Source organism: Molothrus aeneus, chromosome 8 (assembly GCF_037042795.1).
Source record: "Molothrus aeneus isolate 106 chromosome 8, BPBGC_Maene_1.0, whole genome shotgun sequence".
NCBI classification, from domain to species: domain Eukaryota; kingdom Metazoa; phylum Chordata; class Aves; order Passeriformes; family Icteridae; genus Molothrus; species Molothrus aeneus.
The window spans coordinates 29,055,679-29,083,172 of record NC_089653.1 but is presented as its reverse complement, the minus strand read 5'-3'; the positions used below and the strand labels follow the sequence as shown (position 1 = coordinate 29,083,172).

The 27,494-nt window shown below is 40.5% G+C and overlaps 1 protein-coding gene across 1 annotated transcript in view; it reads left to right on the top strand.

Moving 5' to 3' along the window:
• Nucleotides 1–369: 369 nt before the first annotated feature.
• GFRA1 (GDNF family receptor alpha 1) overlaps nucleotides 370–27,494 on the top strand; it is a 138,746-nt gene continuing 111,621 nt past the window's right edge. Inside the window, 4 exon segments of the mRNA XM_066554245.1 lie at nucleotides 370–723; nucleotides 725–774; nucleotides 1,879–2,163; nucleotides 3,597–3,680. Coding sequence (XP_066410342.1) covers nucleotides 677–723; nucleotides 725–774; nucleotides 1,879–2,163; nucleotides 3,597–3,680 — 466 coding nt within the window. The 5' untranslated portion in view covers nucleotides 370–676.

Here is a 27,494-nt window from a genome sequence, read left to right as displayed (position 1 = left end):
TCTCCCGCCCGTCCCAGTTTTCCCTGGCAAAGTTTGGCTGCCGGCAGCGCGGCCACTCCCGCTCCGCCCCGGCGGCGAGCGCTCCGCGCAGCCTGCGCGGCCCCGCGCACCGCCCCGGCGTCAATAAAGTTGCGGTCGGGGGGGTGGAAGAGGCGAATTACCCCGGGGTGGGGGGGCTCGGGAAGCCGCGGCTCGGGGCTGTCAGAGGTGCTGCCACCAGCGGGGCTGATCCCAGCGGCCGGCCCCGGCTGCGCGGCCGGGGGCGGGCGGGCGCTGCGGTCTGGTGTGGGCACCCCCCTCCCGCCCCCCGTGCCTCTCGGTCCCTCCCTGGGAACAGGCGCTGCCCACCCAAGGAGGCGACCGGCGCTCCTGCCCCGCTGCCGCTCGCTCGCTCACTCACACACATCACACAGACACACACACACATAAACCGTGCGTGCGCCTCTCGCTCCCGCACTGGAGTCAGCGCTTGTGCCTGCAGGTTGCTCAGACCTGAAATCTAAGGGAAAAGCTCAGCGTTTGCGTCGCTGCTCCTGCCGCCGGTGGTGGTAGCGGTGAAGAGGAGAGGGGGTTGTGGGGTTTTTTTTGCTTGGTGGCTTTTTTTTTTTTCTTTCCCCTTGAATTCAATGGATCTGAACTTGGAGCCTTTAGACCTCGGCGGTATTGGAATATCTACATGCTGATCATCTTTGTTGTGACACATCAAGTCGTTTGGGGAAACCAAAGACAGCAAGATGTTTCTCGTTCTCTTGTACTTCGCTTTGCCCTTAGTGGGTAAGTTGCTGGTGCCTGATTTCGGTTTGCTCATCGCTTCATAAAGCGAGGCATTGGGTTTATGGGACCGGGAGCCTGATGCTTGTCAGTCTATTGTTTAGGCAGAACAGTGAAGTTTCCAGTAGTTTTAATGGCTCTGCCTCACATCAGTTAGCCCGGTCTACGTTTAAAGCTCTGTAGGTTACAGACTTCGGTACTTGCCTGTTTAGCCTCTTGTTAAATTGGGTTCTCGCAAGTTACAGGGAAACTTTTCATTTAAATAAAATAAGGCTGCCTGGGGAGGGTGGGGGATGACAAGACCAACTGAAGGATTACATCTTCACCTGAACCTGGCAACCTGCCCGACTGGTAGTGGTTTGCAGCCCAAACTGGTTTCCTTTCCACAGGAGAGGTTTGCGTTTCCATCCGCATGTGTCTGAGGGAGCATGACGGGGGCACGATGGAGAGGAGAGAGTTAATGCAATTTGCTTTGTTCTCCTGCAAAAGCATCATACGTGGAGAGAAGTGGGGAGGGGGGGAAGTAACAAATTCTACCTTTATGCATATAGAATAAGCAAAAATGTGCACAGCCTTTAAAAAGTGACTGACGCAAAGACAGGCTAATATCAATCAGTGAAGATACTTATCTCTCTGAGCGGGCTGTTCCTGGATGTAAGTGAAATTACAGCAAAGCTCTTGTGGAAAGTGAGGCTGAATATTTAACCCCTTACTTAAACCCTGCAATGGAAAGCTGATTTGTTTCACCAAAGTGGATCTATGGAATAACAAATGCTTGTTTTATCAGGCACATTAATCCCTCCGGGTTTTCTTTCATTTTTCTCTTTCCTCATAAATCAGCCATCAGGGTTAAAAATTACTGTTTCATTGGACTCCCCCGAAAGTGGATCTAAGCCCACGGAAACCCTGTGTGCTTTTTCCTAAGGCGTAGCATGAAGCCAGGAGGTTTGCAAGGTGCTGCCCCTGGGGTTGGCCGCATGTGCAGCGTGAGGAGGTGCCCCGTGCCTCCCAGGCGCTGCTCAGGATCTGGGCTTCCAGGCACGCTGCTCCCCCAAAGAGCGCGGGTTGGTTTGTGTCTGCTCTCCATAGATGTACTTTTGTCTGCAGAAGTGAGCGGGCTGCCTGGAGGGGACCGCCTGGACTGCGTGAAAGCCAGCGATCAGTGTCTGAAGGAGCAGAGCTGTAGTACTAAATTCAGGACACTGAGGCAGTGTGTAGCCGGGAAAGAGAGCAACTTCAGCCGGGCCACGGGCCTGGAGGCGAAGGACGAATGCAGAAGCGCCATGGAAGCTCTCAAGCAGAAATCCCTGTACAACTGCCGCTGCAAGAGGGGCATGAAGAAGGAGAAGAACTGCCTGCGCATTTACTGGAGCATGTACCAGAGCTTGCAGGGTACGTGGCGCACGCAGAACCCCCAGCGCAGGGTGCGGGTGTGCGGCTGCCCCGAGGGGCCCTGGCTGCGCCCCCCGAGGGGCCCTGGCTGCGCCCCCCGAGGGGCTCTGGCTGTCCCCGAGGGGCTCTGGCTGCCCCCCAGGCCCTGGCCTGCGCCCCCCGAGGGGCCCTGGCTGTGCCCCCCAGGCCCTGGCTGCCCCCGAGGGGCCCTGGCTGCGCCCCCCGGAGAGCTCTGGCTGCGCCCCCCGAAGGGCCCTGGCTGCGCCCCCCAGGCCCTGGCCTGCGCCCCCCGAGGGCCCTGGCTGCCCCCCAGGCCCTGGCTGTGCCCGCAGCTGCCGCCCCAGGAGCCCCGTCCGCCCCGCGCAGCTGCGGCTCCGCTCCCGGGCTGCCAAAGCCGCAGCCAGAGCTTCCTCCAGGGACCCAGCTGACCTTCGTGCACCGCAGCCGAAGATAGGGGCACGAGCATCACGAAAACAGTCATTTGGAGGCATTCTCCTGATCGTGTTAAAACTCCTTAATTAGGGCTCACCTAACAGGACGCTGGAACTAGTTTCTTAGCCTTTTTAGCTGAAAGTTAAATATAATGTGAAGAGAAGGTTGTTTTAAGTGAAAGTTTATGTTTTCCTTTCCTGTATTTACTCGCAGTATCTCCAGAGGCAGAAAAAAACCCAAAGTTTATGGTTCCTACAACATGTAGATGGGCCAGTTAGAAGAGATACAACAGTGATTGACTCAGGACTGCTCTGTTATTCTTATTCATAAGGCAAATTTCTGTTAGTTTCCTGAGAACAGTCAGGTCCTCATATGAGACACATCATTTTTAGTCCTGTCTTGCTGTGGCCCTGGAGTTGAAGGTACAATCTCTCACTTCAGTGTGCTCCCCATTTAACTTTTTTTAAAGTTGCTTCTGCAGAAAGGGAAACAATCCCTTTCTGTTCATTTGTCCATATATTTTAATGAGTCCATATGTACTTTTTTTGCTAAAGGTAATAACAGACGTTTTCTACATCATAAAAAGTTTCTTTTCCAGCAGCATCCTGTCAGGAGAGTTTCATACCAGAGATGCTAGTTTTTGGCTGTTAGCTGAGCTTCTAAAAAAGAGCTCTGCTGTTATGGTGAATGAAGAGGAGCATCCTTGCTACAGCTTTTCTCCTGCTGGCATGAGATGGGACAGTCCCTGTGATGTCACAAGCTGTCTCTGCAAATTATGACCTTACCCAGGGAGGAGGGAGAGAAGATATCTAGTGACAGGGATAAACAATTAGCTTATTTCAGGTGTTTTTATAGGTAATTCTTTGAAAACAAGTAGCCATATAAACTTTTTAAAGGGATTAAAGGGAAGTACATTTCACTGTTATGGAGTAAAAATAAACAAAAAATCTTATCCTGAATTCATGTGTAAGAAAAACATCCAAATATTTTTTTGTCCTTAGGAAATGACTTGCTTGAAGATTCCCCTTATGAGCCAGTTAACAGCAGACTATCAGACATATTCAGGCTAGCACCAATGGTATCAGGTAAGCAGAATTAAAATTCTTTAACTGACACATGATTTTGTTATTGAATTATGAAACTTTCAAGCAGTACTCATAAATAAAAAGAAATTATAATGGCTTCCTGGATTTAGGAAGCTCATGATATGGTTGCACAAAAGAAAAGACTAATTGGTTTTGAAATGAAAGAATGCTTGGCAGGATGGCAATTTGTATTCTTTTTGAGTCATTCTTGACAATAAATGCTGAATTTTCCTGTAGGTGGCAATCTGATTCCCTGCGTTCCCAATTTACAAATCTGTTCCTTTTTGGGAATTTGGTCAGTGCAAGTTACCTCCTATTGACATTACAGAAGATCAGAAGATACGTCTTTCAAATGCTTGCATAAGGGAATGCTTTATAGCTTCATACAGTTTTTTAGAAAAAGAAAATTCAGAATTAAAGCTTGTCTTCTTTTCTGGAACTGCTGCCTTTTTAAAGAGCCTATTCACAACTTCCTCCTTTTTCTGTTTTTTTTTTTTTGTTGTTGTTGCTGTGTGGCTGCCTTTCAGAACTTTTTTGTGCTATTTTGAATATGTTGCATGGGTATTAAACAATGGTGTTGGTTCTTTACCAGCCTAAGTTGTTCTCATGTGAGGTCACATTTACTGAAAACGTGTTTTTTGGGGGGCATTCACTGGGGTTACAGATTGGAATTTCATTTCTTTTTAGGAGCTTCAGAAAGTCTTTTTTGAGGATGCAGTCTGTACTCTGGATTTTTATTTGTTTACCTCCATAAAACAAATCAAATGTGCACAGCTCCGTGTGTAAGTTGGACAGTGCTGAAGCTCTACTTAAATGACATGCTATGGATAAAGCATTAGGAGATGCCTCTTTAAAAGAAAGGGGGAAAAAAGACCAAAGAGAGTGGCTTGACCAATTGTCAGATGTACTTACACTTTTTAGGACTCAAAATCCCATTAAAAGCCAGGGGTACTTAGGTTGTTAAGTATTTAATGGTACAGATTTTCAAAGGCATATAGACACATAAAATGTAGATAACTGCCCATTGGGATTTTCAAAAAGGACTAAGTGATTTAAATAGGCGTTGGATGCCCAGGCAGTTTTGAAAATTTTAAGTGCTTAATGCATCTTTAGGTATCTTAATGCCTTTGAAAATCGTCCCTTTAGTCACTTTTCAATATGTGACTTCAGATCCTTATCCCATACATCTTTTGAAAGCATTGTCCTATTTGGTGAGCATGCCTGTTGGAGAAATGGTAGAGAGCAACGATAAATCTCTGAAGAATCTTTATTTTTTTATTTTTTATTGCTTAAAACTCCTACTTAATATAAAACCAAGACGAAAATCAGTGTAGAGGAGTTCTAGGCTGTTTTCTTGAAGTTTATGATCAGCCTGCCTGGGGCCAGATTGTAACATATCTCAGCAGATTTGTGATCTCAAGAGGAATATCCTTATCTGCATTCTGCCTTTCTATTGTTTTTTGGTTGTTTTTTTTTTTTTTTAGTTCCCCATTTACTTGCAGAATAATTACCTTAAAAATGTAATTTTCATGCCACTATTGAGAGCAACAATGAAGTAAGATATAGTTGCCAACAGATGATGTCCATCCTACCACAGTTAGGTCTCATCCCATGTTTTCAGTGCCCCCCAGATTGCTGCTTCCTTGGTCAAAAGATTCAGGTTTACAAGGATGGGAGGCCTAGAATTCATAGTGAGCAACAAACAGAAGTTGTCATCTAGAAGAAAAACACCAGTATTTGAAAGTATTGTCAGCTGAAAGAAAAAGATGAGCAAAAGCATTTTTCTTATTGTCATGGTTACTATTGCATGTTACATTCTTTAAAGCTCCTCATCCTTACAGGTTTTTTTGCAGAGCTCTGCAAATACAGCAGAACTTCATAAAATTTGATTAAACCAAACAAAACAATCCCTGTACAAGTAGTGTTGGCAGGGGTTTCATACCTGGTGTTCTGCTAATGTGGACATTCTGTTAATAGATGTTGCTGAGTGTTCGCTCCCATTAAAGTTAGTTTTGTGTAATTAAAAGCAGCAATTAACTCTTTCATACCACAAAACCCATTCTGTGGTCCTGTATTACTTGGACTTATATCAAGGGTCATGTCTTTGCTCCCTTTTGTATTTATTTTTGTGGTAGTGTAGAAAATCACAGTAGTTTTCTTTTGTGGTATGTGAAAGGAGAAATCACTGGCTGAGATGACTGTTTTGTGTCAGATAAGCCTTTTAAGTAGTGTACATAAGCCTACAAAATGAAGGACAGTTTTTAAAACCAGTTAAAGTTGATGTAATTCTGTTCTGACTGATGTCCAAAATTGCTTTGCCTATGGAGACAGGATGCCACATTCTCTTTATTTTAAGCATCAATATGTTGGTTTAGGAGAAAAATCAGGAATATATGGCTAAACCTGTTACTAAGATTGAGTCTTCCTAGTTGAAAGACTGTCTTGTATTTTGTTTTGGGCATATGTAGGGTTGAATTTTTTTTCTAACTACTACATCAGATGTGGTGCTTCTGCCTCAAGGGTGTGAATTTCTTCCTGTTAAGCAGCTCTTGAAATTGCTGAAGACTTGTGTGTTAGTTTTGGAGGGTAACAGATTTGGGTTAGCTATTATGATGTAAAGATTTTGCTTAAACAGACATTTTTGCTTGAACCTTTGCAACTTTTGAGAGGTGAAAACATTTTAAGGCCATTGACTTCTGTCACAACTACAGTAAATGTAAAATCTGTTGATTGGATTTCAGAATTGAGTTTCACACTACATTAAGGAGTGATGCTTGAATTAGTAACTTCTTCAAGCTATCTGTGGCTTTTTACTACCTGGAGAACAGTTTGCCTCTTAAATTTGTATTTGTAGTTGATATTGAGCTTTGCAACTGGAAGATATGTTATTATTTTGGTGTTAGCTGATACAGTATAGTGGTCAGCTCAGGCACCTAGTAAGAAAATATCTTTCATAAAAAATGTAGCTGTACATATCTGCAGAAATATTTAACAAAGTAATGTTTCTGAAATGCCTCATTCACTTCAACAGAAAAGAGAGAGCCACTCTATCTGAATAAAATGCCTAAAGCCGTGTCTGTGGAGTGGTGTAAATAGAATTCTCAGTGTTAAAAAGAGTTGGCTATTTAGATCAATGCATTTAGGGTGACAAAATCCTCTCCTCCCATGGATTCACTTCTAAGTTGCCTAGTTGTTCATAGGCTTATTATCCCATTGTTCAGCTTTGTGAATCTTCTTTCTTTTATATCCTTTATGTTCAGAAATAATCTTAAAAGAACAGGCTACATAAATTAGAGCATTTGTTAAAACACAGAGTGTTTGCTGTTGATCTGTGAAGAATTGGTTGGTTACATGCTACTAGTTAAACCTTGTTTCTAGTTGCTAAAGCACAGGCCTGGTAGAAATTAATGATTTTGCCACTATTCTTAGTGTAGTTAACTGTTTTTGCAAAGTTCCTTTTGCATCATTAGCAAATCAGAGAAAGAAAATGGTTCACCTGATTGTATGTCAAAGGGAGTGTTGTGGTTCTGCTGCTCTCATGAGAGGCTGCCTGATCTAAAATCTCTGGGAATCTTTTGTTGTAGAAGGTATGTGGAAGCTTGTATTTAGAAAAGGGTGTATTTAATATTTATTATAGTAAACTTCTAAATTAAAACCAAGAATTCAGTAGACAGCACAGCATGTCGGGCTTCTTGCTGGAGTGTATCATTCCCTGTCAGAACTCAGCACATGAAGTTACCAGCTTTGGTTTGCCCACTGAATAAGCTCTAAGTGCAGACAGAAGCAGTTATGGTCAGTAAGGTGGCTTTTTATTGTGTGGAAAAAGTTGAGACTTAAAAAGTGAGCAGTGCTGGGATCTCAGGAGGGAGTGTGTGTGTGCTGGTGGCTGTTGGACTCTGTGGGATGCACAAGGATACAAGGATGGCTCTGGGTCTCCCTCTAGCATCTCTTCCTTGCTCAGAAGGAGAGTAGGTTGATCAATACTTTCCCTAACTTCCTTTGAGTTTTTCAAAGTCTTTTAGGCATCTTGTATAATTTATTCACAAATCACTAAGTTGATTGTGGGGAAAGAATGAATCCAGTGTGCAAAACACTTTCTTGAGGATAGGACAGACTTTTATAAGGCAATAACTCCCTCTCCCCGGCATAAAACCTGCTCTGAGTATTGATGGCATCTATTTGCCCCTTCCCCATTATATTTTTCTTCTCTGGGCTGGGGTAGGGACATCACTGACAATGAACTGCTGGTGTTTCCTTGGAAAGGTGTCCATCAGCAAAGGTGGGGGAGGAAGGTTGGGGCTTTTCAGTCTGAATCCCCACAATGCAGAGAAACAGAACTTCCTTGTCTGTGTGCTTTTCCTTGTACCTTCTCCTCCTGGTATTCTGTTGAATTAGAGCAAGCTGTGTCATAGTGAATTAATACCCCCAAAACTTTCATTACCCCCAAAATTCTTGTATTCAAGAATGGAGTGTTTCCCTTTTCATTTTTGTAATTCTTGATCTGATTGGTGAGAGCTGTGTTCTGGGTAACAAGTCCCTGACACTTTAATTATTATTTACTTCTTTTTTTCCTACCTGGTAAATGACTTTTCATTTGTAGAATCCATGTATGGCCTTTTTTATATTGTTTATCAAAAAGATAAGTTAGAATCTCTCTGCTAGCCAAGAGATTCACTGTTTTTTCCTTTTGGGGTTTGTTCCATGTGAATTAGTGGCTTCTCCCATGAATTAACACTGTATGACATCTCCAATTCCTGTTGCCTGAGGCCTCTAATCCTGTTTCTGTTCCTAAATCTGCATGTATTTCAAATGCCACGTGTTTTTCTAATTTAACACTATTTCTTTTTGTGAAATTTCTGTAAGATTATATGAGCTGCCACTTTTCTACAAAGGCAGTTTAAAAATATTTTTAATTAAAAAATATTTAAAAAATGTTGATTTCTGTTGACTCTCTGCAATGCTTTTATTAGCTCTTACCCCCCATATCATTACTGCTGAGTTTAAAAAGTTGAGTTACCTCATGTTAGTTACCTTGTGCATACACCCGAGTTCACGAACAATAAACCAGATCTTGTTAGGCTAATAGGAGTCTTGCAATCTGATTCTTTTCCCACTGAAGTAAGCATAACATATAAAAATTTTATTTCATTATGATGTATTCTGTTTCCTGTTGTATTTTTCTTTTTTTTTGGCTTGGTTCTGGTTTTCTGATGTGAGGTCGAGCTCTCTGATATTAGAAAAGTAAAAACTGCTTATATTTAGCCTACATTGTTACACACATAACTGTATTTTAAAATAATAGCCTTTGAACCAATATTTAATACTAGTTTTACACAAAACCAGTCTGTCTGGTTTTCCTCAGTGAGAATTTGTGTCCTGTTACAAGAAGACAAACTAACAGACAAACCAGGCACCTATTTTAGCTGTGTTTAAGAGAATGAAAATAGTTTGACAAAAATAAATCTAAGCATGTACAATGTTTGTGTTGTTTGACATTTCTGAGTGCAGATTTTCTTTGCAGAGGCAACTAGGCTGAGTTCCAGGCAGATAACAAGTTATCAAGGATGCATAGATACCAGTTCCTATTTCCACTTCTGCATTTTTATAATCAGATTGGACTTCACACAAAAGAAAATCACTTTGGTGACTGCTGGCTTGCAGGAACTCTTTGAATATCCTGTTTTCTGCATGTCTTGAAGCTAGATTTGATTATGAGAGGGGAATTAAATACCTTGCTGAAGTAACTGATTGGCTGGCCTCTAAAGGCAGTGCCTTCCCTCTTTACCTTCAGCAGGCCTTGAAAATAGGAATATGTAAAATACTCTCAGTTCCTTGGTCAGATTATTGGAACCTTTTTGCTAATTTCTTTGAAGAGCTGTAAAACAGAAGATGAGGTCTTGGTTCCTCAAGTACTTAAAATACACAGCTTTGAGCAAGTGTAGTGTTTCTGCTTGTCCTGTTAGTCCAGACAGGCTTTGCCAAACTGTTTCAACATGGGACACAGGATGAAATTCATTCCATGGAAGGAGGAACCACCTGATTGAACACAAAGCATTTATGCATGAATATTCTGCCTCTCCTTTAATGCCAGGAGTAGTAAGAGGGAATAGTTAGAAGTCTTGAAGGAAACTTGTGCTTGGGCAGTATTTTCCTGAAGCCTCAAAGGGAAGTGTTTGGGTATAGCTGGTTGAACAAGCATGACCATTTGTTAATAAAGTACCTACTTTATTACCAAATATATATAATGTATGCAGTAAACCACATCTTTTCTAGAGTAACATCCTTGGAGAATGGAACTGCCATCCCTTAATCTGTGTCTTTGCAGGAAAGCCTCAGTTATGCTGTGGTGGGTCAGATATTAAATGAACATAGATGTATATACATTATTGGGCAGCTAACTCTGTATTCTTGCTTCCCACTGCAGGGCAGCTTTATGGTTCACTTGAGTGGCACCTGAGTTTCTCTGAAAGAGGAGCAAAGGGCAGAGGAGTTGCCAGTAGTGTTGGTGGGATTATGGAGAGATCAGGTGGCTGAGGAGGGAAGCAGAATCGGGTTATCTGTTGAGAGAAGGCAGCACCACTCCAGGGGTGCAGTGAGTAGGAGCAGGCATGGGCTGCTGAGCCCCTCAGACACGCAGAGCTAGCTGGATTCCCTGTTCTGTCAGGTGTCTGCAGACTGCTGTGTCTCAGGGTGAGTGGTGGCACACACTGAGCCTGCTGATGGGGCAGCTGCAGGTGTCATGTGGTGAGAGTGAGCAGAAGCTGCTTGGTTCATGTGGTGACCACACTGTTGTCACTTCTTAAGTGATGAAGGTGGTGTGAGGGTGGAAGAGAGGACTGCACTGAGTGGGCAGATTTCTATGGCAGCCTTCCTTGCAGTGCTTCCAAAATGCCTTGTGTGAAAGCAGTTTTCCCTGGTGAAACCAAAAGAACAGCATCCTGCAGCTCTCTGTCTCTTGATGGCACAGCAAGGTGCAGTTTATGCCAGGTGTTCTGCAAAGGGGCTCTTTACATTTGAAGATATTTTTAAACTTTTTTTTTTTTAATAACCCTATTTGTATTGGACTCTCAAAGATATATATCTTTGACAGTCTTGGAGAAGTCAGTGCTTTCTGTCAGGACTTGACAGTATGTTAAAAATGCTAAGAGTAAAATGCTTGTGTGTGATGAAATAATGATTTCTGGATTGCAAGGCAGATACTTATTTATGATAAGTATCTAACATTTCTTATTTTAACTTGCACATTATATTGTTTTAACCTTAGAAAGGAATGTGTTTATAGCTTTGATTTTTAGAAATGTGACTGGTTTTGTTCATGAAATGTAATTCTGTAATTTGTTATTTTTGGTAGTATTTTTATATTCTTGCATTTTCCATGGATGAAACTAATGCAGCAATAATGCTGTCAGTATAGTTACAGCATTACCACAATTAAGTTATTTTTGGAACTGTTCTTTAGTTACGGTGATGCTTTGACAATTTTTCCAAGTGTCAGGCTATTGTCCTGTACAATCTGCACTCAGCTTGAAATTTAACATGAGAGAGGCATGACACAAAGTGTAATGGCATAGAGATAGCTCTTGCTGCATAGAAATTTGCAGAAATGATAGGCTGTAAAGAGACTTGAAGGTATCAAACAATTTGAATAGAAACCCATAAATAAAGATGAATTTCTGCATTCAGTGGTTATACGATTTTATCACTTTCTGATGTCCATAGAATACATCTTCCCATCAGCATTTTGTCGTGCAGCTGATGAGGTTCAGAAGTCTTAAAAACTTCCATGCTCTTCCTTTTAAATTCTCCACCCGAAATTCAGTACTAAAGCTCAGTTCAGCAAACCCAGAAATGGCTGATTCTTTGTTCCTCCTCTGCTGGAGCCAGCACAAGGATTCTTCCTGCTCCCCAGTCCCACAGCCTCCATCCCAGTGCAGGTGTTTTTTTGGGTTTAGCCCTGGCAGCCAGGCTCATGTTGAGCACTGCTGCTGCCCTGAGCTGAGAACCCCAGCTCACTCCTGCCTTGATGTACCTTTTCCATGTGCTTCCTTCCCTTCTTGGATTGTCAACTTTCCTCTCTCTCTGTAACTTCCCCATCAAATCCCCTTCAGCTGCAGGGGCTCCACCGGTTTCTTTCTCTGTTACTGCAGCTCTGCTTTCCACTTTGCTGCTCCTCAGCAATCTGGCTGCACTTTTCCCCATCCCTTTTGTGACACAGTTGTCACCAGACAGGTGTGTTCCTCTGTCCCTTCCCTGGTCCTCAGCTCTGTCCCACACCTCTGCTCTGCAGGGCAGCAGGTGATGCAGCTGCCTGAGTGTTTCACCTGTGCTGAAGGAATCTGGGTCCCGACTCCCTCTTGGAATGGCTCAGAGCCAGAGCCACGCCTGCCTTGTCAGGTCTACTCAGGTCTAAAAATTGGTGGTTTTTTTTTCATAAAATTTGTAAGAACTTCATATTCATTGCTCTGTCAGATTTGTTAAGTATGTCCTATGGGTTAAGAAATCACTGGGAGCTGCAAGGTGTAGAGAAGATAGAGACTGATATTTAATTTACTTAGATTTCCTTGGAAACTTATGATTAAAAAAAGCAAATACAGCTCCTGTCATATCCCTAAGCATTAGACTGTGACATATCTCATCTCATTCTGGTCTCATAAAACATCTAGTGTGTCATGCAAGTGATATAAATAAACATGCAGTGGACTTGAAACATACAGGCAATTAAGTGCAGTTGATGGCTGGCAGTTGTGTGAGATAATTGAGCATCTCAGGATTCTCTGAATGGGAAATAACTCATCATTTAGGTTAGCTGGCATGCAGATTATTTATTCAGATTTAGAAATGATGCAGGAAAGAAAGGAGCCATCCAAAAGCTGTTATATATGAACACATGTATTGCATTTGACTATTTGGATGATACCACATTGTGTTTACAAATGACACTGCACTTTGTAGAGTCATCTTCTTTTCCAGATGGAATATTTTTAGGATTAATGATTAAGTTTTGCTGATGTTTGTTGTCATAAGGCCATAAACAAAGTTAAGTAAGACAGCACTAGCATTTGGTAGTAGTTTCAAAGAATTCTTGCCTCTTGCAAATAGAGTGGAATGTATTCTCCACAGCAGTGGCTTTGCATTAATGAATGCTTAAGCAGCAGATTAAAATTGCTGTATAAAAAAATAGGTTAGGATTATATAATAACACAAGTCTGGGATATGAATAACAGTAAAGATGATTTTATTGAGCAGATCAGGTGCAATTAAATCTCAACTACAGAATATTTAAATACAATACCAGATCAAAACTCAGTCCCTGGAGCTTTGCTTGCTTTCCTTCACACCTACAGGATCAGCACCTGACAGCAAAGTAAATGATAATTTTTATTGTTGTTCATTTTCTATTGCCACGGGAATGTACATCATGTTATCCATTAGGCCCCAGACAGACATGTCTTTTCTCCACATACACAGTTATGAAACAAGACATGATTGAAGACAGCAAGGTGTCAGCTGTATTTGAAATTCTATTAGAAATTGATGAATTTGCTTGTCAGATTCCTTTAAAGGATTGCATGGGTAAGAACTGCCTATAGTATTCTCATAAAAAAAAAGTCATGAAAATTACAGCTTTAAAATCAACCCATATAGACTGAGAAATGGTGTCAGTTCTTTTTCTTGTAATCTATTACTTAATCTCAGTCTCCTAAACAGTGAAATAGAGACACAAACTTGCAGTGGTTGATAACACTCATGACCTGATGAAGTAAACTGATTTGATCCTCTGAGAGGTCAAACTGTGTGTTTCTAAGCAAACATTCCCCAAGGCTGCTGATGTGTGAGATGTCTCTTCCCCTTGCCAAACATCCCACCTTTGCAACAGAAAATTAAAGAAGACTTGCAAAGAAATGTGGTGTGTTAGTGTATAAATCTTGTCTATAAATTGCTGTGAGAATTGTTAAACACAGTGTTTGGTGATGTGTTTGGGTGGTTTTTTTTTTAATTTTTGCACGTTTTAAAAGTACCTAGACAGCTCTTTTTGGGTTGGGTAGAAAGTACATTTATTAACTCTAGCTGTGTTAATGTTTAGAGAGAAAGGCATACAGTGTTTTTGAATTTGCTAAATAGAAATATTTGAATCTGACTTGAGGCTGCATTTAGTTTTTTAATACATTTCTGCTGTATAACTAAAAATATCTTATCTGCATGCCCTTGACCTTTCTCTGAGAGCTGTGGGAAGATTCAAAAGCATAAATGAGAATAAATTTAGTATTTTCCTATTTGAAGAAAAACAGTACCACATGCCTTAGCTCTCTTCAAGCTGGGGTTGTCAGTCCTGCATGGCCAGTGTGGCAGAGCAGAGCAGGTAGCCCTGGAAAAGGAAAGTAGTTAATTTTTCATTCCTTGCTCAGTTCTCCTCCTTGCAGGAGATGCCAATTACAAAAAGGATTTCTGTAGCTCAGTTCTCTCCCCCTGAACGTTGCCCTTTCTCCCCAGCTTGTTGTGTGTAGCTCCCCATGCAGCTGTGGAAGTCCTCTCAGTCATTGCCCTCTGTGTTTGAGCTGGTGACTCAGAGGTGAGGTTGTCAATATATTAAAGACATCCTTAATGGCATAACTACAAACAGTGAATAACTGTGATGCTTGAGCTTTGTGTTTTTATTTATTTATTAAAATCGCGTTGGCATTTGGGTATCCCAGGTGTCACAGGGACATTTCTGACAGCAGGTGGCTTGTTGTGACACCGCTGCAGGCAGCCACTCTGCACTGCTCTTACCTGCTTTAAATCACTCAGCAGGGCAGAGAATGGGTGCACTTGTGGAGCTGTCATTTCTAGGCTTAGGTACTGCATTGCTGGGCAGTAATTACACACTCTGATAGTAGTTTTCATTTATGCTAATTGCAAGTAAGCTTATAAACCCCTCAGATTATTAAAAAGAGATTTATCTCCTTCCTGTGGCGTTAAGTCAAGGATTTAAATGTTGCAAACTTTTGGTCCTGCTTTAAGGAGGAAAATGTCACCATGAGAATCTTCTCAATATCAACACTTTGCCAGGCTAAGAAAACAGGAAACCTTATTCTATTTTGCCTTTCAAAGTCGTGTTTGTAGCATTGCAACTGTATATACTGATTTTAATAATTATTTTTAGTTAACTCAGTGTTTTAAATATGTATTTAATCCTACATGGACATAATAAAATCAAAATAATGCTTGAAAGGTAATCAATAAGTGACTATAGCTAGGACACTAACAGGAGGCGGGAGTAATTGATCTCAAATGTTTTCTCTAGAGCTGTTTCTAGTAAGATCTTCAGAAAAGAAACCATCACTGATTTCTGTAATGCGGGCAGTATGCAATATTTGTTGTAGACTGTGAGGAGAAATGTGATTTACAAGTTACAGAATGAATTATTCTGTTGTAAAAAGAATAATGTAGAGCCAACAGTCAGCTCCCCTTGAGCAGTGATGCCTGCTAATTGAAGGACTGCATTGTAAGAGTCAATATTCAGGCTTGTAGTATACTCAAAGTGTCGAGTTCCTGTCTTCAGCCAGCCTGAGAAATGCAATAAGTAATTCTGGACCTGCAGTGTGGTAAGAAGAGCTGCTGCCCACTGCAGCTGTCAGAATGGGAGATGTGCAAAGTGCTTGTAACAGATAGATGGCTCCTCTGTCTCCTGAGCGGGTTGTTCCTCTTCTGTGGAAAAGTGTTGCCAGTAGATTAGGGTGACAATTCATAATGTTCCTAAGCACAAATGCTCCATGTTGAACACGATCACACTGTCAAGGAGCATGTCAGAGAGAATTAAGGTTTAGAACTTATCCTTCCTCATGCCTTTCAGAATTTTGAAGGTCTTTCTAATATTTGAAAAATGTTCAAACTCAGAAAACGTTGGTACTTCAGAGTATTACTTTACAAATCAGCTTTTCCCCAGATTGTAGCTGAGTGCAGTGGTCTAATTCATTGGTAATGACTTTCTGTTGTGTGAAATGATCCAATTGCAGCAAAGTATTTAAATAAAATTCTAGAAATTACTGTGCATATTTGGAATGATTTATTATACTACAACAGGAAAGCTAGAAAGGGGTTTTTTTAATGGTGTTAACTCCTCAGGTGTGTACTATTAAGGTGCAATAAATGTATTATTTTGTTGATTTTTAAAGAGTGGTAAAAGTACTAAAATACATCTCTAAATCACTCTACAGCTGCTTTTAGAGACAAGGTTTTGGCTAGCTGCCCAAAGTGCTGTACAAAGTGGTATTTGGGAGGAAGAAAAGGTTTCTTTGAGGTATTTTTACCACTGGGGGACTCCTGCTGTTCACATTTCTTCTATGTGGTTTGAAGCATCCCTGATTTGTCTGAAATTATTGAGTTCACCTGAAAGGTGTGGGGGGTGTGTGCTGGTATTTGCTGTGGAAGATCATGCTCATTTTAATTGTCAAAGGAAGTGTTTATCCATTGCACATTGTAACACCCAGGTTGTTTCTTTCCTCCAGCAGAAGCATGAGAAGCTGTGAGGTTTGCTGAGAATGTGGCCGAGTTCATTCTCTTGACTTCTTTATCCTTAGTTGTTTTAAGACTTGAGTGAATAGGTGCTGACAGGACTCCCGGTTTTTTCATATTAAATGTAAAAGCAGAGCTAATGTATATTTGGCAGACACAAGAACTTGGAGGTCAGGAGAGTTAAAGCTGTAGCTTTTTCTCTCCTGTACAGTTCCTTTCTGGTGCTGGCTTGAAACTGAATTCAAACACTCCTTTTCCAGGATGTGGTATCACAGAATCTGCTGAGTTGGAAGGGACCCACAGGGATCATTGAGTCCAACTCCTGACCCTGCCCAGGACGAGCCCAAGGATCTCACCATGTGCCCAGGAGTGCTGTACAAATATTCTTGCTCTGTCGGGCTTGGTGCTGTGACCACTGCCCTGGGGAGCCTGTTCCAGTGCCCAACCACCCTCTGGGGCAAGAACCTTTTTCCAATACCACACCTAAACCTCCCCTGACACAACTTCAGGCCATTCCCATGAACCAATGACCCTGATTTTAGCTCAGTGGGTCAGAGCATGGTGTTAACAACACCAGAGGTTGTGGGTTGATCTCTGTATGGGCCATTCACTTAAAAATCAGACTTGATGCTCTCGGGTCCCTTCCAACTCAGAATATTTTGTGAAATGCTGTACCAGTGACTAAGATCACCTTTACTGATGTAGTTAAAATCTGACTAATATGTGCATGACAGGGAAAGTTAAGGTAGAAACACATCTTGAATTCTGGGCCTTGCTGACTGGAAAGTTTCTTTTCATAAATCATTCAACAGCAGGTTTACTGAGAGGAAGGTTAGGAGGCTCATTTGTGTAAACTTCCAGACATTTCCCCAGAAATAGCTCTTTTCCATTGGAAAAAATGCAGTTATCCTAATTTCCTGACTGTACTCTGCACTGGTTGTTCTGTGAGAGTGCATTTAATTCTGTTAGAAGTTTTCAAAACCTTCACTGGTGGCAGTTTGTACTGTGCAGGAGATGTGTGAACATTTCTGTTCACAGAGCTGGCCAGCAGTGTGCAATTTGGGAAGAGCCAAACCTTTCTGTTTGTAATTCAACATGGTGCCCTTAAACCATAGGATCTTAGGTCAGCACCTGTTTAAAGGCACTACCATCATAAGGCCAAATATTCTCAAAGCAGAGTGTTGCTCTCTTAACCCAAATCATGGTTAATAAACTGCTCCCAAACTTGCTTAATCCTGCTCCCAATTCTGCTGTCTGTGTTTGTTGCCTCACAGTGGAATCAGCTCAAGGACATGAGTTGGAAAGAAACAAAAATGCACGAGTCCCGTCTCACATCTGGCATTCAGAGGCCATTTATTTTATTAGAGTTAATAAAGTGAATTGTACTTCAGATAGACAGCCATGCCACAGTTTTATTTAATAAAACAAACATGGAAGAAGCAAGTTGGATTTGCTTCATAAGGAAAAATCTGCCTTTTGTTGTTTAGAGGATGTATCCTGTGATGACTGTCATACAGCATTAATTTTTATGCTGTACTTAGAATTTAAATACCTGCATTTTTGGCAGTTTCTTTTCTGCGCTGGTGACAAGTAAATGTTGAATAATCAATTGAAATATAATTTTAGAGAAGTAACATCTGGAATGAGGCAGACAAGTAGAAGGGAAGAAGACAACATCTTGCGTGTGAATAAAACTAAAATGTGTCAAACCCTGAACTGGAGAGCTTCAGGTAGTGTAAAATACATCTTCAAACAGAAAATCCTCTGTTTGTTTTCACTCTCCTTTCATTTCTATCAAAAAGCTACTCCACTGAGTACCAAAACTTGAAAGCTGGCAGCATATTCCTGGAGGAGGGCGTGTAGTGCTGTGTTTGGTGTTGGAGAGAAGGAAATGACCACTTTGCTTTCTCACCTGGCAGAATTCCACAAACTCTGGTATTGTGTTACATCTTTATACAATCACTCCTGCTGTGTAATGGAATATAAATGTTTTTCTGTTTGTTGTTTTCACTCATTGTCAGTTGGCTGCTAATGGGAATCTTGGAGACACATTAATGAGAAACCAGGTTATACCGACACCAGTCAAATTGTAGCAGCTATTTTGCAAGCTAAATAATGGTTCTTAAGGACACTTGGCAGAGGGAGAAAAGTGATGTTTGCATGTTAAAACCTGCTTATTTCATCAGGTCACGTTATTTCAAGAATGTATTTTGCAGTAATTAAGTAGTGTGCCAATTACTTCTTTTAATTACAGATTATATTTTATTTGTGAGGATAGCATCAGCCACTGTGAAATTGGCTTCTCATTGTTTTTCTATTCATGTATGGTGGAATACTGGAGCAAAATACATTTTGTATTATTTTGCTGCTTCATCTGGAAAGAATTTGTTTTAAGCTGGAGAACCCATATCCATAGCATTAAATTATCACAAATATGTTTTATAGTTAGCTGCTGCAGTGTTTTCTCTTGCTTTTAGTCACAGGATACCATTTACATTCTATTATCAGGGTCTCATTATGAGCACTGTAGACCCTCTGCTACCATTGAGTCTCCAGTTGTTTTCCATCAGAGTTGAATCAAAATCAGATTCACTGGATCAGAATTTTAGTCCCTCCTTGGGCAAATTTTTTTGCTAGGATCAGATGGAGCTTTCCCAAGCAAACTGCAGGATATAACCACTCTCAATAATGATGTAGCTTTGTGTATTCTAGGTTGAAAACAGCTTGTCTGTGTGACCTTGAGATGTTTTGATTAATTGCATCTTTTGGAATTCTGTGTGTGTGTTGTGCCTGCTTTATTCACACATAAAAAGGGACACAGCTATTACCTTCCCTGTTAAGTTATGTGAGGAAAGAGGATTGTGTTTGCCTTCTATAAGATATATCTAAGCAGTGTGTAACATTTAAAGAAACACTTTTTCAGCCTTTGGTCTAATTCCAGATGTTATTTTTCATTACTCATGAAAAATACGGATTAAAAACTCTCAAGAGTTTTTATATAGGCTTTTATGCAGTAGTCTGATGCCTCTGACAGATAATCTTAGGAGATACTTTCCACAAAACAGGACTTGTTCTTGATAATTATTCTCACATTATGACTTCTTTGCTTTGATCGACCTGATAAGGAGAGTACATCACGCAGAGGCAAGAAGATTCCTTCCAAGCACAGGAGATTTTCCATGTGGGCAGCTCTTGGACTTAAAAGCTCTGTTGTTTTTTAAAATGTGTAGGATGCTCCGTGCTCTCCCTTACACTGATAAAGGTTCACCTGAGTGTAACGTGTGTGTGCCACTGCTCAGTCCTTCACTTCGTGATGTGTCTCTTGTTGGTCAGATCTCTAAGATCCTTCTAGACCCAAGACAGGTTTTAATGGAGCACTTCAGTGTCCTGTTTGTGATGCTTGTCATGCATCTTGTGTGCGTTTTGAGCATTGCTGTGATCATCATCTGACTTAGAATTGGTATTCATTTCAGGAGAGCAAGCAAGCTTTAGGCAGTTATGGTATAAAAGCTATATGCCTTGTTCTGTCAGGAACAAATAGAACTGAGACCTTGCATGAAATTCATTTATAAAGGCAATGCCTGAATTTTACAGAGCAGAATTGGTAGCCTTATGTTTTTCACCTACACTTGATGCTACAGATGGAGAGGATTATTTATGTGGAAAACTCAGTTTATAGCTCTGCAATCAGACAGCAGATGTATTTTCCTCCATTACCAGAACCTCAGAAACATCTTGTCCTGTTTGTAAACCCATCTACTTTATGAAAGTTAGAAGGCTCTGAAACAGAGCAAGCTGCTCCTATTTGTAAAGCAAGCAGCTGCTAGATCCAGAGCTGATGCTCTGGGAGAGCAGTATTCCCATCTTTGTTTAATTGATAGTGTTGGCACTTTTCATGCCACCACTCTGAAAACACTGCAGCTTAGAAGTCACTCTTGCCTGGCTTTGTGCTGGCACACACCCAAAGGAAAATTAAGACAGCTCTCCTATGGCTGTTTCAGTTCAAGATGCTTTAGTCAGCTGAAGTACAATATTATTTTTGACATGCTAAAGCAAATTTGAGTGTATTTATCCCAAATACGCTTTTTAGGTACCTCAAATTTCTGGTTTATAAATGCTATTTTTAATATATTTCTCTCTGATATCAGTCATTCTTATAAATATAAAACCTGCCTTCATAATTGAAAAATATGTAGCATAAACCTTTAATTATTTCTAAATGTTCAATTTAAATTACAAAGTTTAAATCAAACATTGAAAAATTATCAAAGTCAATAAGCTTTCTTTGCCAAGCTTTGGAAAATACAAGCTTTATAAATACCCTGTGCACCAATATTTAAAAGGCTATATATTATCTGAGAAAACTCGTGCAGAGAATCAACAGCTCTACCACAGGAATTGACCAGCATAGTACTGCAAACAAGGGACCTTTTGTACCTCTACAAGTGCAGAACAGCATGAATTTTACCACTGCTGAGTGTACTCCTAAGTTAATTACCATTTAGAGTCTAAATAAAATAATTCTCTGTTAAAAAAAAATGTGTTGGAAAAAAGTTTACTGGCCTTATAGCATTCTATTATTGTTTATTCAACTCTTAACTGAAATTGTAGTCAGAAGTCAGACTTGAATCACAAGCTGGGGAAAAATGCATCTTTTCAGTAGGGCTAATTAATTTGAGTAGGAAAAAATGCTAATGAGTTCCTCAATGTATATTTGAGCTGTATAGACACACCCTATGGTGCCGAGGTCTTGTGTTTGATAAAGGGGCTGTGAGCAATTAAATGTAGCCCCTTACAGGACCCTTACAGGATCTAATTGAAAAGAAGCACCATGGTTGTTTAGGAATTGTTTCAAGCAGTGCCATGAGCAGCGTGCACAGCCCTGTTTCAGGGGGTCTATTTGCTGTTTATGCCACCACTGATGGTGTGTGCAGACTGTAGGAATTACCCTCAGGCAGTGGGCACTGATTCCAGTGATCAGCCCATTGGCTGAGGAAAGGTGCCACAGGTGGAATGAGGATTCTTCATGAAACGCTGACCTGAGTGGATTAATTGTGAGGAGGAGGAGCTGTCAGTGTTTCTCCTGTAGCTCACAGTCTGCAGTGAGCCTGCACCAGCTCTGGCTGTCACTGCACAGTCCCCTGCACCTCTGGTTATGTCCAGGCTTGACACAGATCAAACTTCCCACGCATAACTCAGAAAACACCGCCGTGTTTTTTCTCTGAGGTACCTGGCAATTGCATTTCCTTCCTCTGCTGACTTTTAATTATTATTATATTTTTGCCAATACTATTGAGCTTTCAAGTATTTTGCATTGTTTCAAAGGAGGTTTACTTCCATATTAAGCTAAATAAAACTCATCAATAGTGTGCTCAATGCTTATTACTTTGTGTAATCACTGCTATAGACTGTATCAGATTTATGATACTCAAAAACCCTTCTCCTTTTAAAGTACCAGATCTTCTCAGTCATTGTCTGGTGACTTCCAGAGCTGTCTTTGTTTATAACAAAAAAACTTCAGAAATAATTTTTTAGGCTTTTGGAGAAGTTCCATTTCTGTCAAGCATTTATTATTTTGCTTGCTGTGTAGTTGAGCACATTGTCTCACGCCTTGCCACATAAAGCCATGCAATGTAACTGATGTGGACAAATTGAGCATGTTATAGTTTCTAGGATTTGGAAAACATACTGCTTTCAGGAATAAAGAGCAGCTTTGAAAGGTTTGTAAAGTGGCCATGTTCAGTATTTACTTCTGACTGGATTAGGCAAAAATAGAAATGTTTCCAAGTTTAAAAAAATTAATGTCTGTGTTATTTTTGAAACACTTTAACACAAAAAATATTTCTTTTGCATAGACTGGAAAACAGATGAAACAAAGGAAGGGCACATGCATTATGTGCATTCCTCTTCTTTCCTTCTGTTTTGTTTCCAGGGCCAGCATATTTTGGTGTTTGTGTTTGGAGGCTTATGAGAACTGCATTAAAATCCCCGAGGGACTTGACTGGCCATATTATGAGTTTAATGCCATTATTACTGTTATGAACAAATCCTTAAGTTTCCAGTTTTAGAAGGAGAATCTGTTCTAGGATGTAAACTTCTAAGAATGGGAAAGAAAGAGGCGAGGAAAACTCACTGAATCCTAACTATTGGCTGAGGTGCCAGTGGTTGGGACAGATGGGGGATGAAGGGATTTCTTAGCATTTAGCTTTTGCTGCTGCTGTCTTTGGTATTTCCTTGCTCAGGAAGAGCTGTGATATAGTGTATGTGTAGAAACCAAAGCTGGTCTCATTAAACATTGTGGGGATCATCTTCCCACAGACTTGCTGAAACCATCTGCATCTTGAGGTAGCACTGGACAGAGAATTTACTCAACAGAAAAAAAAAAAAGATTAACTAGTCACCGGTTCTGCTAAACTTCTCTACTCTGTGAAATCTTTGATGTGGTGTCTCATCCAAATGAAGTTTTGTGGGTTTTATTCTGTCTTTTGGAATCTTCTACCTCCATGTCAGGCAGTTGTCTGAATTTTAGACCTGTGGCTGTGTAGCAGGACTATATCACTTGCATCCACTTGAAAAATGCTTGGGTTTCTGATGTATAAACTGATTCTTCCATTAAATTTGTGTGGGTTTGGTGAAATACTGAGAATTTTTCTGTAGGAAATGTGAAAGATAAGTATAAAATCATTATCAACACTGTTACCATTTACACCAGTAAAACTTTCTGGATATTGATTTGGGCCAGAGCATGACAATAAGGACCCAATACTAGGAACTGAATCACTGTCTAAGCTTTTATTGTATCCAGGGATCCTGGTTATGCAATATTTTGGTGCCAATTTAGTATAGTGATGATTGCTGTCTTCTACGTTTATTTTTAAAATAGTGTGTTGAAATAAATGCTGGGTAAGACGGGATGTGCAGTTTTGGTTGCCACCCTATTTGATTTGAGGGCTAACTTGCTGCAAACACTAACTAGGACCTCTGAAATAACTCATGTATTCTCCATAGGGAATATATAGATGTGATTTAATTACCAGCTGTCTTGTAAATACAGCTGAAAGAAAATAAGGAAAAAAAAAACCCATCTGTGAAGTTTAGCAACTTGAATCCATGGTTGGTTTGGGACATATCAGTTGTGCTGCAGAAGTATTTCCCCCTGGCCTGTGGTTTTGGAGAAAGAAATGGAATATCTGTTTTAAACAACAGGGTGCTTAAAGAAGATGATCTTATTAAAAATGCATATGTGTATTGGTTTGGCTTTTTTGCGTGTGTTTTTGTCTTCATAGGGGATGTCGCAACATTGTTTATTATTTAATGAAGCAGTTTCTTTTTCAGTGACATGACTTTGGGAAAGATCTCACTCACAATACATGCCTTTTTAGAGACAAATTTCATGACAGGCCGTGCTGGTGTGCTGCATCTGTTATACACGTGAACTTTGTCCTGGTTCTCAAGAGTGCTTGGCTCTTCTGGAGAGCTGCATTTACAGAAACTCTTTTCATGATGGAAACTGTAAACTATTGCCTTTCTGTCTGATCTGCAGCTGCTTCACATCTTCTTTGTTGGGTGTTCCTTTGATGCAGTTTCAACCATGATCAAATTTGTTGGTGACACAAAACCAGACGGGTCAAGAACGGACGTGTGGCCAGGCCAGAAATGCAGTGACCTTGGGAGATGAGAGGAACAGGGGCCATGGGGAGCAAAGGAAGATTAACTGTTCATAAATACTGAGTTCTGTAGGGCAAGGGTGAAGAAGGATTAATATTGGTAGTATTAAGGGAAACTCACTTTCCAGATTGTTGTCTCAGTGCTGTCCTAACATGTCTTTTTATGAAAACAATCAGTTCAGACTTCATAGTCCTAAAATAGCACAGATGGAATGAGGGAGAGCTAATGCAGAAAATGAAAAACTTTTGAGGATACTGCTGTAATACAAGTAATTTACATTTCAACTCTCAAACAAGTGACCTTGCCAAGGTATTTGGGAAGAAAAGTAATATATATTGCTTTGCTAGACTCAGATAAGTCATCGGTAGCTGCTAGAGGGATGGAGTTTAATATATTTTTATAGCCCAGAGAGTTTAATAATACTTGAATTCCTTATGCCTGAATTGCATGTATTGTAATTAAAAAGTAATTCAATTTCAGAAATTCTAAATAGATATAAATTGGGGTATACTCATAATTCTAATAATAATATGCTTGGTTCTGAATTTGGCTTATAGTTTATGAACAGAAAAGGACATTGCACTCCAATGTATTCATTTAAAAACACCACCACTAAATAGGGCTGTCTTGTAAATTTTGTATGATCCATAACAATGAAAGCCTTCCATAAAAGTTGTAAATGTATTACTAGTTCACTGCTATTTTTATTACTCTGTTTTTACATATATATAATCTGTTAAAAGATCATAGCTATAAAGCATTGCCACAAAAAGCAATCATTCAACATAAGCAAGTGTATGTGGAATTTCTTTTTGGTCATATGTTTTCTCCACAATTCTTTCAAATCACAGCTAGCATTTATAGCTCTTGAAATAGAGAATCATACTAAAAAGATTTGAAGAAGGAAAAGATGAAACTGTGTATGTATTGTATATTGCATTGTATTGAAAATGGGAAGTGATCTGGGTCTGATATTCTGAAGCTTGTGAATTGCAAGGGATGCTAGTAAAATGTCTGGAAAATGAGTCCTGACAGCACTGGGCTGAGATAATGGAAAACATCTTCAATTGTACAGGATACTTGGAGACAGAAGAGATGCCAAAGCAGAGCAAACGGCAGGTAGAGGCTTGTTCCTAATCATAAAAAATGAAAGGAGTTCAAAGGTAAAAAAAAAAGGCAAATCTGTTAACAACATGTATCAAAACACATGATAATTCAGCAGGGAAGAAATGAGCAGTACTGTCATAATTGGTTTCCATGAGGCAGAACAAAAGGAGATATGAACACCCAGAGGAAGAATCACAGGATGGTTGGACCTTAAAGCTCATCTTGTTCCAGCCCCTTGCCATGGGCAGGGACACCTTCCACTATCCCAGGTTGCTCAGAGTCCCATCCAGCCTTGCCTTGAACAATTCCAGGGATGGAGCAGCCACAGCTTCTCTGAACAACCTGTGCCAGGGCCTTCCCATCCTCACAGTAAAGAATTTCTCCCTAATGCCCCATCTGAACCTGCCCTTTGTCAGTTTGAAGCCATTCCCTCTTGTGCTATCACTGCATGGACTTGTAAAAAGTCTTGACTTTGCTTTTCTGTGTCCTTGTGAAGAAATCACACTGCTCCTGTGGTTGAATGCCCTCAGTAAGGGCTTTAAATGCTGGGCAGATTGCTTTGCCAGTAGTTAGGCTGTAAGGTGATATTGAGCACTGATACTCTTCTTTTGCATTGATCCACATTGAGATATCCAACTTCATCCTTTCTTCATTTAAACAGATTTTGTGTCAAAAGAAAAGCACAAAATATCTGTGATTTCTCCCAAATAAGATATGAAAAGGAATAGGGTTACTTAATGATTTTTTTTTGTACATATGACACATCCTGAGCAATTTTTAAAGTGTCCTTAGGCCTTCTTTGAAGGCTGGCAGAGCTGTGTATCCTACAGCTGGGACCAGAATTTTTTCTCCTTGGCTTCCAGTTGCAGCAAAGCTGGGAAGTGTTTTGTAGCACCCTCTGTGTGTATGGAAGAGCTTGTTCTGACTTTGTATTCAGTAATTCAGCACACAGAGCTTCTCAGTCTCTCTCCACCCCACTCCACTGTGTGTGTGTATATTTATACATACCCCTTATCTGTATCCATGTACACATGGCTATAGATGCCAGCTGCCACAGGCAGAGGCGGGTGCAGGCAGTGGGGTGGGACAAGCACACATCTGTCTGGGCTGGCCACCTCTGCAGCCACACTGCCTGGCTTGCTGCTGCTGGGGCAGTAGGAAGCGACAGGGCAGGCAGGAATTGGGTGTCTGCATCAGAGATAAAACGTGCTAATCACTTTTTGTGAGACAGTGCTAAGTATTGTAGTCACCCATGCCCCTATGAGAGATTATTTCTCCCCCTTGTTCACAGCCCCTTATCTCTCATCCCTAAATTACATCACCGATGAATTCCATTTAAGACAACTGATTTCTGTCATGAACCCCATAAAATCATAGTGAAATCATTTGCAAAAGGGTGATCTTTCCTCTGTTGTGTCATCTTGTATTACTTCCCTCTGAATCTTGTTTTCTAAAATGAACTGAAAACATGGTTGTCTTTTGGGGTTCATATTTTTATTTTATTTTGTTTCTAAATGTGTCCTGTTCCATAATCTTTCTTCAGAATGATTGTGTGGGTGGAAAAATAGTTGAACAGACCTATTAAGAAAAGATGAAGAAGCTTGATCAGTTGCCTAAAATGTTTATAATGTCTCGATTTTATATCCTGTCTTCTTAATTAGTTTTGTGAACTACACCAATTCTCACACTGAGGTTGTCTGCATATTAGAAAGCATCCAAGTGTAAAATAAGCATTAGGCTGATGCTCTTATGCTATTATTTTAGAAATACCTTTTGGTTTATTCTAAGAAAAGTGGATTGCTTGGGTTTTTTTATCTGAAGTTACAGCTTTTATAGCTCTGCACTCTATGATACAGCATCCTAAGTAGACTAACCAAATTAACATTCTAATGAGTGTAGTTTATTTTGGAAGAGGGTTTATCATCTCTTTTTGTACCTTTTTAGTTAATTTCCCACATTGCAGTCAAATAATTAGCCAGTTTTGGGGAACTTCTGAAATAGATTTAATGTGTATTGTGTTTAACTTTGTACATTTGAGCAATGTGATCTCTTTTCTCCAGATCCTGTAGGGAAGCAGTGCAAGCATTCATTCTGATATAGCCTTTAAACAGAAGAAATGGTTCCATTCATGCTAAATCAGGTTTTGGCTTTTGTGTGGAGACAATCAATAAAGTGATGGGATTCTCCTTTTGTTGCATGCTGTTAGCATTAGAAACTCACCCAGGGATACAGCTTAATGCTTGCTTACTTTGCAAATGTGATTAAACTCTGACTTAGATAAAAGGAGAATGAGAATAATTTTGTGGTAGAGGCAACAAAGCATGGCATGAAGTACACAGATCCTGTAAAAGAGCGTGTGGAACTGTGTAATATGTGCAAACTCAAAATAGGGCAATTCTTGGAAATGATTAAGTGCGCGGGGTAAGCTTGGTTTGGGATTCACATCAGTTTGGAGAAAGAGGAAAGTTTCCTTCCTAGTCCATTTTATAAACCCCTCTTTACAGGGTAGCAGTTTGAGCTTTGCTTGGTTGCAGTGTGGAAGGA